At 38.3% G+C, this 12,447-nt stretch overlaps 2 protein-coding genes across 5 annotated transcripts in view; both read right to left on the bottom strand.

Moving 5' to 3' along the window:
* The window catches only part of rab19 (RAB19, member RAS oncogene family), a 12,609-nt gene extending 9,406 nt beyond the window's left edge, over nt 1-3,203 (bottom strand). The window contains exons 1-3 of one of the 3 annotated variants that reach the window (XM_079810209.1): nt 3,037-3,203; nt 2,517-2,603; nt 2,021-2,209 (exon numbers count right to left, since the gene is read on the bottom strand). In XM_079810209.1, the coding sequence (XP_079666335.1) occupies nt 2,021-2,209; nt 2,517-2,603; nt 3,037-3,045 (285 nt within the window). In that variant the 5' untranslated portion in view covers nt 3,046-3,203. Of the gene's footprint in view, nt 1-2,020; nt 2,210-2,516; nt 2,736-3,036 lie in introns of those variants that run through there. The other 2 variants (XM_079810208.1, XM_079810210.1) reach the window with 2 other exon arrangements.
* On the bottom strand, nt 2,947-12,447 carry ccdc34 (coiled-coil domain containing 34). 2 transcript variants are annotated; one of them, XM_079810206.1, is made up of 8 exons: nt 12,359-12,447; nt 10,564-10,828; nt 10,366-10,495; nt 6,684-6,791; nt 6,413-6,571; nt 6,198-6,327; nt 5,926-6,114; nt 2,947-3,203 (listed from the first exon to the last, which is right to left on the bottom strand). In XM_079810206.1, the coding sequence occupies exons 2-8, from the start codon at nt 10,806-10,808 to the stop codon at nt 3,136-3,138; spliced, it is 1,029 nt and encodes a 342-aa protein (XP_079666332.1). In that variant the 5' UTR covers nt 10,809-10,828; nt 12,359-12,447; the 3' UTR covers nt 2,947-3,135. The 2 variants fall into 2 exon arrangements, with proteins under 2 accessions (XP_079666332.1, XP_079666333.1); XM_079810207.1 differs by lacking the exon at nt 2,947-3,203 and having other exon boundaries at nt 5,707-6,114; nt 12,370-12,436.

The following is a 12,447-nucleotide window of genomic DNA, read 5'->3' as shown; positions in this document are numbered from 1 at the left end:
TTTTATTACTTGGCCGGCCCGATCGGTGGATATAAGCGCGAAACGTACACACACGTGCGCGCGCGCCAAGTACATTGCAGACTGTATGATCAAAACTTCCGCAATTGCATTTTTCCTTCAAATATCAAGTCAAGAGAGTGAACAACGCACATCAAGAACCACAAATAAAGGATTCTCCAGCCTGTGACCGCGTGCTAATGTTCAGTTAGACACGTACACAATCAATAGATCTATATCAATACGATCTGTAACAATATAAAAAACATGTTTTACTCACATTAGTGGGTTGTTTCGTTCATTCATGTAATCTCATCCTGTCTGCAAATCCAGTCTCTTGTTTACAAACGAATCCGTGGTTAAATGAAGGAACAGACGCAATGTCTTCCCCACTTGAGCTGGATATTCATTAGAAATAAAGTTCATCCATGCATTCATAATATTGGAATCCGAATGAAGCTTATGTGGTATGTTTAGAAATTCGATGCGGTTTAGCTCCATGTAGACCTGTGTTATGTTAGTGGCACGAGTCGGTGGGCGGGGCTACAGAATCAGGCGTTGTTCTTCTTATGTTGAGGCGGTGCTTCACTACACTCTCACGCCATAGCCCGGCACATTCTGAGATCGAGCGTTTGCTGGGCCTGGTGTCAATAAAAGCTTTTCTTTGACTAACAAGGAAGTTTTCAGCTCCGAAACTTACAGGATATTCTTATATCACCATGACCTTTAGTATATCAAAGGCTCAAGGGAAAGTTGATTTCTCAATTCATGACCCCTTTAAACAATTTCGTAAAGGAAAAAAATTACAAATCAACTCCATAGTGGATTCCAAGTGATCAAGGGCTTAGGACGTTCCAGTTCAGTCCATTGCAAAGGTTCTGCCAGTAATGGGCACTCATGCAACATAAGCAACATCCGAGTAAACGAGACCGAGGGAAGTTAGCGAGTGAAGGGCATAATAAAAACCAGCTGGAACGCAGCACTGGTGCAAACATCTTCATGTGGCTTTGATCAGATGCTTTCTTAACTGCAGTTTTCACCGCTGTCATTTTTGTTGTGTTCATTTTGTCACTGAGAGGAGAGCGCGCAGCACATATTTACATAACCGCCGCTCTCAGCAGTGTGAACGCGTGGCGTCTGGATGTTCGTTCGCAGTATCTCGCTGCAAAGGTATTTCCAAATTCCTTTTACTTCTGTGCAATGAAAGAGAAGAACTTCTCCGTTGAGTATACGTTGTACTTTAATAATACTTTTAAGTAATATGTTGCTGGCTGCAGTTCACTCAACGGCCACCGGTGTCACTAATAACAAAGGTTTCTGAATTCACAGTCAACACTTTAGCCACTATAAAGAGCCTTTTGTGGAATGGGACGATTATGGATTCTAAAGATGAAATGATTTAAAACCTATACAGCCTTAAAGGGTTAGTTCACCCAAAAATGAAAATTCTGTCATTAATTACTTACCCTCATGTCGTTCGACACCCGTCAGACCTTCATCTTCGGAACACAAATGAAGATATTTTAGTGTAAATCTGATGGCTCTAAAAGGCCTCCATTGGCACAATGGCACTTTACACTCTCAAGACCCTTAAAAGGTACTAAAGACGTCGTTACAAAGTCCATCTCACTACAGTGGTTCTACAATAACTTTATGAATCGGCGACAATAGTTTTTGTGCGCAAAAAAACCCTAAATAACGACTTATATAGTGATGACGATTTCAAAACACGGCCTCATGAAGCTTCAAAGCGTTATGAATCAGTGAGTCGAATCATGATTCGGATCGTGTGTCAAACCGCCAAACTGCTGAAATTTGGCGATCCAAACCGCTGAAATATCTTCATTTGTGTTCCGAAGATGAACGGAGGTCTCACGGGTGTCGAACGACATGAGGGTGAGTAATTAATGACAGAATTTTCATTTTTGGGTGAACTAACCCTTTAATAAAGAATATTTCTTTACTGAACGCAAGGGCCCCCGAAGGACCATTTGAACTGTAATTCATAAATCAGTGCACACACCTTTACTTTCTTCCCATCGATGTCCATGCTGCGAACGGTGAAGTCCACTCCAATAGTGTTGTGCTGGTTGTCACTGAAGACCCCAGACTTGAAGCTGTGGATCACGCAGGTCTTTCCCACGTTGCTGTCGCCGATCAGGATGATCTTGAAGAGAAAGTCACAGCGATCTTCATCCTCTTGCCCTGTGGACTGCATTTCTGCAATAAATACTCGCGGCTTGTGACCCACAGCCCCTGAAACGATTCATTCAGGGTGCTAATGTCACAGGTTTAGTGCTATTTTAATCTACGCCTGTCATGTAGATTTTAAAACAGGCCTTTTTTTTAAGCTAGCACTGAAAATGACATGTTAAGAAATCTCCATACTGCCAAAAAACGAGTTAATGAGCGAGCCAGCTTTGACCTCGAGTCACACAACATTAACTCCATTTCTCTGCCACGTCCTTCGCCTTCTTTGAAACACTGACTCAAACGCAAACAGACACACCCCTTTATACCTGCGTCTGAAGGTGAGACGCCCAGCCGCCTGCCCACCTGCACCAATGCATCTCTGGGAACTGCTGCTTGTTTCCAGATATTGCAGTCTGTTGGGAGAGAAACATGCATACTTCACCTGACTCTCAAGTACAAACTGACATGAACACAAATGTGTCTTAAAAAGTGCTAGACGACAAACAAGCGCAAAGCAGCGCTGCTGTCTTGAAAGGTGACCTTTGCTCAGCAGAACAGGATATAAACACACAACTCACTTGCTCTAATGCACACACTCACAGCTCAGATTGCCTGCCGTGTACATAACAAACAACATGTGGGCCAGTTGCATATGCATAATCACAACTAGTGATTAGTCAAGGGCCAATGCGTCTTACATTTTGGTATTAAATCTAAACTTGTTTCAATACAGAAAGAATATTTAGTGGCACTTACAGTATCGCTGGTCCAGTAACGTGTGTTTATGAGAATGTGAAGGGATGAAATCTACAGTATTGTGAACACATGCACACACCCCCCACTCACAAACGTCATTAGCTGGCAGAACTACAAGGCACTGCTGCTCGCTGGACAATGCACACATCTGTGCGAGGGCTGCGTTTGGCTCTCGGCCCGGTCCAGGGGTCAGAGGTCTTTGTGTCTGGTCACAAGTTGACTCGGGAAAATGCAGATAAGCCAGTTAATGACGACTCCTGTTCAACTCAGAAAAAAGACTTTTGTTATATCACAACATGGCAGTTTACCAAGAGTACAAACACTGATTGTCTTGTAAATCACGCACATCATCGAGCGTAAATGTACAGCTAGACTTTTACAGTGTAAAATTAAACATATATATATATATATATATATATATAAAAGGAAAGGTTTGTGGTATTTGCTAAAAACCAGTATTTTAGTAAAACCTGCATTTTAAATGATTAAGATATTTTTTAAATAAAATATAATATTTCATCATATTATAATTATTTAAGAATAAAAATATATATATATTTTAGGGCTGTCAAAAGATTAATTGCGATTAATCGCATACAAAATAAAAGTTTGTGTTTACATAATATATGTGTGTGTACTCTGTTAATTATTATTTATATATAAATACACACACAAGCATGTATATATTTAAGAAAAAAATTTATATTTATATATATATTATAGATTATATAAATGTATATACATGCAAATATTTCTTAAATATATACATGAATGTGTGTGTATTTATATATAAATAATAATTAACAGAGTACACACACATATATTATGTAAACACAAACTTTTATTTTGGATGCGATTAATCGCGATTAATCTTTTGACAGCCCTAATATATTTACATATTTGGAAAGTATCATTTGTTTTTTTTTTTGATAATTGGTTCCTTGATTTTTTTAAGTAGATCTACACCATTTGTTAAGCACAAATATTCTACATAGTCGTTTAATAAGTAGCCTCTAATAAAAAAAATATGCTATGTATACAGGTAGAGGGAAATGTCATTTAAAATAGCTGTAATGTAGCTTTGCAAGCTATCAAAGAAACGCAGAGTCAGGATTGCAGCATGAGACCAGAAAGGTCGTAACTTTTTTTTGAACTCCTGCGCCAGAACAACGCATCCACAAAACTCTCAAGCTCTTAAAGGGGAAGTCCCAAGTATGTATGTGTGTGTGTTTGTCGTTGATATGTGAATTATGGATCAGTGATGATGTGAGTGTTGCTTGTACCTCCCCCTTCAGTAGATTAATTCATATTTTAAATATAGCTGCAAGCAGAAATTAAGGGGCCAAGCACAAAGAAGGCACAATAAGTCATGCAAGCATGGCTGGGCATCAGAGCAACTGCAACAATGAGCAATTAAAGGCAAATTAAGATGATTTTAGGCAAAACGCCTGAAAAATCATAGCTACAGAAGATGATCTGACTCGAATTTGGCGAAAATCAGACAAACGGTGTAGGAGGAGTTCGAAAAAGTAGGTTTCGAAAATAAATCAAAATGGCGGACAGGAAGTTTGTCCAACTATGACAAAATTGGTGTCTGTTCTGACCCAAGGAATCTAGAGTTTCATTATACATTATAAAATTATACATTATATACATTACATTATAACTTTTGACCACACGGTGGCACTGCTCCAAATCTTTTTTTGAGTACAGTCAGGGCATGGTGCCGAAGACACATACTGAGTTTCAAAACAATACGCCAATGCGTTCATAAAATATAGCATTTTATGACAAAATTCTAAATGGCCGATATGGGAAAATTGGGTATCGTTTGACTCTGCATGCTTTTGTGATTTCCTGTTTTGTGATTTTTAGCCAAAGCGTTCCAAAGTTATAAGCAAAAATAGCCATTTTTCATATCTCCTGACCCCTAGGAGTTTCAAACTTATTAGCATAAACGTGAGTGCAACTTTGGACACTTGGTGGCGCTACAACAATTGAGATAGAGGCTGAATCTGAAATCGCCCCCTAAACCCTCATTCACTATTCCCTACGTTAGTCCACTAATACAGTTCACTTGAAAGAGTGAATGAAAACGAGCTGTACATCGGCTGTATACTCGTTATTGCGGTGCAATGTGGGATTGAATGAGTGCACTCAATAACGTTCACTATGGTTTCGGACACCACTACAAATGGCTGTCCCCTCAAATAGTGCCCTATTCACGGGTATAGGGGACGATTTCGGATTCAGCCAGAGATTGTCCTCTATCTGTGTGCCAAATTGAATTACTTTCTCGCAAGCGGTTCTATGAGCTGCCATAGACTCAAGAGCGGAAGAGGAAGAAAAAATGGAGGAAGAATAATAAGAACACCAGCGGATACAATAGGTGCTTAATCAAGGATGCATTAATAATGTTATCTCAAATAAATGCTGTTCTTTTGAACTTTCTTTTCATCAAAGAATCTTGTACAAAATCTATTATTTTTAACATTAATAATCATATCAGAATGATTTCTGAAGGGTCATGTGACACTGAAGATTGGAGTAATGACGCTGAAAATTCACAGGAATAAATTACATTGTACAATATATTCAAATAGAAAAGAGTTATTTTAAATTGTAATAATATTTCACAATATTACTGATTTTACTGCATTTTTGATAGAGAAAAAAATCTTACGGTCTCATAACTTTTGAACAAACTATAGTGTATGACAAAGAGCTCTTTAAACAGAACCACTTAACTCAAATAATATTGGGAAAATGACCGTATATTTATTTAATTTGGACCCGATTTAGCAAACATTCAACCAAAAATATACATCAAATTCATAATCCGACTGATAATTCACATGACATGACAAGTGGACGAGTCTTTTAAAGATGTAAAACACGTGCTTGACAAAAGCGCAGCAAGTCTCTAGAAGAGTTAATACTGGACTGGGACCAGCAGATGTCAGTGTCACCGTCTCTTACGAGCCAAAGCGATGCTGTCTTTAGGTCTGTACGCCAGACAGGGGGTCGACTGGCTTTTGGGCACTCCTGCCGTTCTCTTACGTGCCGAACTTTTCCTGGGCGTTCGGTCCTGCTGTGGAACGTGAATGGGTTTCCAGGGAACGGGGTTGACGAAGCTCGGAGCGGGATAGTTCACGTTGTTGTAGTTTCCTGAAAGTGAATCTCAGTCTGGTCAGAATCTACGGTGTGGATGTGTAATGTAGGGAGTTTACAGGAATTTGCCGCTCACTCACCGGCTGAGGGTGCTGACGATTGGCGGCTCAGTTTTCCTTTGGTTTTTACACCGTCAAGCCATTCTTTAAAGCTTTCCTCCGCCTTTTCTTTGCGCTCCCTCTCTTCCGCTTCTCTTCTGGCTGCCTCTTCCTTTTAAAGAGATAGTCATGAAGTTCAGTGGGAATCACGTTTTGCAAAACTCTCCACGCTACCCCTTTTCTATACATCATCACACCTTCTCTTTTAGCTTTCTCTCCGTTTCTTCTTGCTTCTTCTTCCGCAGCCACTCCTTATACTTCTCCTGGGCTTTCCTTTCAATCTCAGCGCGTCTTTTCTCCTCCTGAAGCTGTTCTTCGCTTTTCTGAAACTCTTTGGACTCTCTATCTTTCTTTTCCTGAGGACAAAAACAGCGAACAGACCCCCGAGTTCTGAAACTCAAATGAATACTAGCAATAAAGTCTCAATTGTTAGTGTTCGTTCTGGGAGTTTCGCAGAGATCGTGTCACCTGTTCTCGTTTCATTTGCAGCCACTCTTGAATTTTGCAATCGCAGGCAACTTTCTTCTTCTGCTGTTCTTTCTTCTGCTCTTCCTCTTTTTCCTTCAGCGTGAGCTCCTGAAATATAGACCTTAAAGGGGTCATGAATTGAGAAATCAACTTGGTGATATAAGAATATCCTGCAAGTTTCGGAGCTGAAAACGTCCTTGTTAGTCAAAGAAAAGCTTTTATAGACACCAGGCCCAGAAAAGGATCAATCTCAGAATGATCAAACTCATTATAATATGCAAAACTGTTATCCAATCATAGCAGTGGGCGTTTGTTTCCAAGTCTTCAGTGCGGCACGCCCATAAAAACAGAGCGTTCCAGGAGAGAGGCTCAAAACCAGGCAGAAAATAGCCTATTACTTATTCATTATGATGTTTTTTAATGTAAAAACCACACGAATGTCACAAGTAGACCTCAGACAACAGTATAAAACATTTAAAAAAGCCAGTTCATGACCCCTTTAATGAATGCTTATCAGATCAGGGTTATTATTATCATACACTACTATAGCTATGATGAAAACTACTGGTTTAAAGACATCTTCACAAACTGAATAATTAAAGTAAAATCAAAAGTTGAATTGTGTAAAAAAAACTTAAAGTTAAAACAAGTCTCTTCTGTTCACCAAGGCTGCATTATTTGATCAAAATATAGTAAAACAGTGAAATATCTTTTATTGTAATATATTTATAATTTATTCAGTGTCACATGATCCTTCAGAAATCATTCTCATATGATGATTGGATGCTCAAGAAACTATTTTTATTATTTTCTGTGTCGAAAACCGTTGTGCTGTTTAGGGTTCTTTAATGAATAGAAAGTGGAAAAAACAGCATATACTTGAAATAGAAATCTTTTGTAACATTATAAATGTTTTTGCTGTCACTTTTGATCAATTTGATGCGTCCTTGCGTATTCATTTCTTCCAAAACAATCTATTGAACAGTGGTGTATATAAAATTAAATGTCCATGTTACAAACAAAAAACAAAACAGTGAAAACAGTAATATTAACATAATATATACCCAGTGGGGCAAAAAGTGGGTATGTGCTATATTCGGCACCAAAGCGATGGTATACATTTTTTTTTTTTTTTGTGGAATTTTCTATATGTAGCTGCTGTTGTGGGTTTCTACATCATTTCTGTATTTCCTCAATATTATATAACCTTTTAGAGGACTAACAGGCTAGAGTAGACGTCCTCATAAGATTCCATAATATAATTTTGGATAATAATGGAATATCGCGAGACGAGCCAAAGTGTTCATATACGCTTGGATTTGCGTCTGATTGCGCATTGACACGTCAAAAGGAAAATAGCACTCTTGCTCAAATGATATTGCTTACCTCATAATTTCCTCTTTAATTACTTTCAAACGAATGTTTATTTTTTTTGTTCGTTATTAGCCTATGTTTAATGAAAATACAACAACAATAAAATAGTGCAATAAAAAAACTTGCAAATATTAAACTTTTAGACGGATGACATAAAATTGCCCGAATTATAACAAATAAATAAAAGATATTTGGAAATTCCCCTTTAAAACGGGGAACCCTCAGTTTTAATAAAAGTGATCCGCTATCGTCCTGTCAATCATCTCACTTTGCGGCTATGATTACAGTTACAGTAAAATTTTAATTCACCATCATCAGTTTTTACAGTTTTTGTAATGACCATCAATACTAGATACATGGGCAAGTGAAAGGCACGCCATGTTACAATTTAGTAGGAACTAAAGAGCGCTCTAGAATGTTTGGTAGCAACATTGTTAGTATTGGGCATCGAGAACCGGTTCCTACTTGGAATCGTTATAAAAAAATCTGATTCTTTTTTTTCCTTTTCGTTTCTTTATTGGAATCCGATCATAATGTTAAAGGGTTAGTTCACCCAAAAATGAAAATTCTGTTATTAATTACTCACCCTCATGTCGTTCGACACCCGTCAGACCTCCGTTCATCTTCAGAACACAAATGAAGATATTTTAGTTGAAATCTGATGGCTCTGAAAGGCCTCCATTGGCACAATGGCACAGTTCACTCTCAAGACCCTTAAAAGGCACTAAAGACGTCGTTACAAAGTCCATCTCACTACAGTGGTTCTAAAATAACTTTATGAATCGGCGAGAATAGTTTTTGTGCGCAAAAAAAACCTAAATAACGACTTATATAGTGATGCCGATTTCAAAACACGGCCTCATGAAGCTTCGAAGCGTTATGAATCAGTGAGTCGAATGATGATTCGGATTGTGTGTCAAACCACCAAACTGCTGAAATTTGGCGATCCAAACTGCTGATTCGACTCGCTGATTCATAATGCTTCAAAGTAGAGGGCTGCATTGGGATTGAGTCCCGCCGGGTCCCGCGGGACCCAACGCAAATCTCGCGGGAGCGGGCGGTGTGAATTTAGCTGCGGGCGGGAATGGGCGGCTAAAAAAAACACCGCGGGAATCGGCGGGATAGGGAGGTTGCCTAACGACATGATGGAGATGTCAATAGATGATGTAGAAAAGAACCTCAAACGAGGTATTTACAGCACAAAAGCTAAGCAAGGAAAGTCTGACATTTGGAGAAGTTTCTCAATTGTTTTGGTAGGCAAAATCATGCGGTATGTATAACGTTATATGTAGGCTATCCACTTATTGCGCAGCTGGCAAATACATAGCTAACTTACATGATCATACCTCACCAAAAACGCTCAGCACTCCCTGCAGGTCAAGTTGACTGTTTGGTGTTTTTGACAAACAATACATAGAAGTTTAGTGAGTGGAAATGGATTGTTTCTAAATGTCCGTTTGCTATTTTGTGTTCACATCACGTTCTGTTGAAGCATGTTTTCTCAGGACTGACCGACGAATTGGGATCTGTTTGTTGTTTCTCAATCTGTTTTTCTGTTTTGCAAAGCAGTCTATTTTTATGTGCAATGTTTTTGATAAAAACGAAATTATATTTGAATGCATTTGTCTTTTTTTTTTTTTTACATGCAGGCCAGGGAAACGAAACAAACAACCCCATGAATCTCTTTAATAATATCAATACAAATACGTGTGTTTTTTTTTCCTGCGGGACATGAGAAGACACAAAATCAATGCATCTCTATTATTGTGCGGGAATAAAGTGCCGATTCATAAAGTTATTTTAGAACCACTGTAGTGAGATGGACTTTGTAACGACGTCTTTAGTGCCTTTTAAGGGTCTTGAGAGTGAACCGTGCCATTGTGCCAATGAAGGCCTTTCAGAGCCATCAGATTTACACTAAAATATCTTCATTTGTGTTCTGAAGATGAACGGAGGTCTGACGGGTGTCGAACGACATGAGGGTAAGTAATTAATGACAGAATTTTCATTTTTGGGTGAACTAACCCTTTAATGTTTGTCAATTTGTGACTGTTTTTTTTATTTGTTTACATTGTTAATAATATATTATATATATATATATACCTGTATAATATACTACATGATTAATTATGGCAGGCCTACAGAGGCTGATATACTTTAAAATAAACCTTTATTATTTACGATGTCCGGCTCACTTATTTATTTGTTATTTGGGGGGCGCAAAAATTGTTGCTGCATACCCCTCTGGCACTGGGTAGTTGCGCCCCTGTATATACCCATAACTACAAAGAATGTTTTTGTCATGTACCTCCATAGCTTTCTGTTGTTTTCTGACACGCTCTTCTTTGGCTTTATCCACAATCCACTGCTCCCAGGCGCTCAGTTTGAAGTGCCCGCTGGACGATCTGCCTTCCAGGCCTGTTGTGTCCACCTCAACCCTGAAAGCATGTCCGATTTTACATGTGATGTGCTGGTCTGGATTTCTTTCACTTGATGTGTAACTCACCTGGAGGGAGAGACTGGTTTGAGCTCTTCACCTAACGTGGCGGTGATGTTGTGAACGGGCCGAGGCTGATCCGACTCCGGTTCCTCGTCTGAAAGCTCAAAGCTGTCATGATAGATGGGTGACAGCAGAGAGGACGTCGAGTCTCCGGCGGACTCCTCGCTCCTGCTGCGCTGCAGGATGCTGGCTCTAGATTTGAGCGGGGTGGAGGTCAGACTCTTGGAGGAAGAGGATGGAAAGGCCGACATTATCAGCAAACCTGGGGATACTGAGAAATGCATACATATTAAACTTCTATGGTAGAGTACTATGGTACAATGATGGTAATACCATAGTACATAGAGATATATGTAAGTTACTACTATTGTAGTCTAAAGCAGGGGTTTTCAAACTGGGAGAGCTCCAGAAGGTTCTAAGGGGTCCCCAGAACATTTCAGAAAATAAAAAGACAAATCAAAAATGGATAAAGTCGACCTAATATTCTAACAGTTTCATTTCTAAATGTTTCTCTCTTTTCTTGCCATATACATTCCAGAATTGTATATGTTTGCTTTATCTCGCTCACTGGGGTTGTAAGGCAGTTTTCTTAACACCGTACCTACGCTGCTTGCATACATTTATTGTGAAAGTTGCTTAAATACAAATAATTTTTAAGCTTTGACGTCTCTTGCGGATAGTGCTAACTAAGCAACAAACTCTTCGCCCCTCTTCTCTTATATCGAAATCTTCCGCAATTTCTCTGTAAAAATTCTCGTTTTAGACTGGTTGTTTGTTTTGCTCTATCCTCTGCGCTTCTGTGAGGAATCCGCCGGAAGGTAGTTATTTTGGTCTATAAAGTTTTAAATATGTATATTTTTCTTACACAAATGCATCACTTCACTTCAGAAGGCCTAACCCCTCAGAGCCGTGTGGAGCAGTTATATGATGGATAGATGCACTTTTAATCATTTTAAATTGAAAAGGTTCTTCCTCAGGTTTATATATCCAACATGAATAGCCAATTTAAGTTGGGAAACAATATGTTGTATTTATAATGTCACACTTACTATTTATCTAACAGTTTAAATGTGTTTTTCGTACATAAAAATAGATGGATTTTAGGAAGGGGGTCCCTCATAAAGGTTCGTCATATTTGGGGGTCCTTGGCATCATAAAGTTTGAAAATCCCTGGTCTAAAGCAAGGGTTTTCAATCTGGGATTTCAACTGAAAGATTAAAATAATTAAACAATTGTGTAACAATAAATTAATTAAGTAAATTAAGTTAAACTTTAGATTCAAATGAATGCAACTTATATTAATATAGATTGGATAAGTAAACAATACAAAAATGTATTTAAATAAATAAATAATACATTTAACAGTACAGTACTATCATGAGTACAGAAAAAAAAAACAGAGAGCAAATATTATCCAAATAACACTTCAAACTGGTATAGTATACAATTTGAATTAAAATAAATTAGGACTTTATACAATGAAAATACATTTAAATTTAGGCAGGTCGATCATATCATATATTTGAAACGCTTAAAAGATTAAAAACCCCGTTGTTACGTCCTTAAAAAACATGATAAATGCCAAAAACGTATTATTACCTCACGTTATGCTCAAAAAACAAGGTAGCGGTGTCATGTACTTTTTGTTTTGGACTGCAGACATTTTGCAAGAGCACGTTTCAAAAGCACTAAAACTAACTTTCTGCTAACTCAGTTTAAATCACAGCTGTGCGTTTCTACAATATGTTTAAAATGCTATTAAAAGAGATAACTAAGTGTATAACCAGTGTAACTAACTCACCGTCTGCACACAATATTTCGTTGGATCGCTTTTGTTTTGCTTGATGTGCTCGAGCGGCTTCCTCCGTCTAGCCCCGCCTCCTTCGCTTT

Source organism: Gobio gobio, assembly GCF_949357685.1.
Source record: "Gobio gobio genome assembly, chromosome: 25".
Classification (NCBI taxonomy): Eukaryota; Metazoa; Chordata; class Actinopteri; order Cypriniformes; family Gobionidae; genus Gobio; species Gobio gobio.
Note: the sequence above shows the minus strand (reverse complement) of the source record. Positions and strands in the feature narration are given on the sequence as shown.

What these genes read in the sequence shown, in the direction of transcription:
- ccdc34 (XM_079810206.1), bottom strand. Translation starts at nt 10,808, where the DNA reads ATGTCGGCCTTTCCATCCTCTTCCTCCAAGAGTCTGACCTCCACCCCG. An exon ending in AAACCAGTCTCTCCCTCCAG is followed by an intron (nt 10,496 to 10,563) that starts GTGAGTTACACA and finishes ACATGCTTTCAG; the next exon opens with GGTTGAGGTGGACACAACAG. An exon ending in AGACAGCATCGCTTTGGCTC is followed by an intron (nt 3,204 to 5,925) that starts GTAAGAGACGGT and finishes TGAGTTGAACAG; the next exon opens with GAGTCGTCATTAACTGGCTT.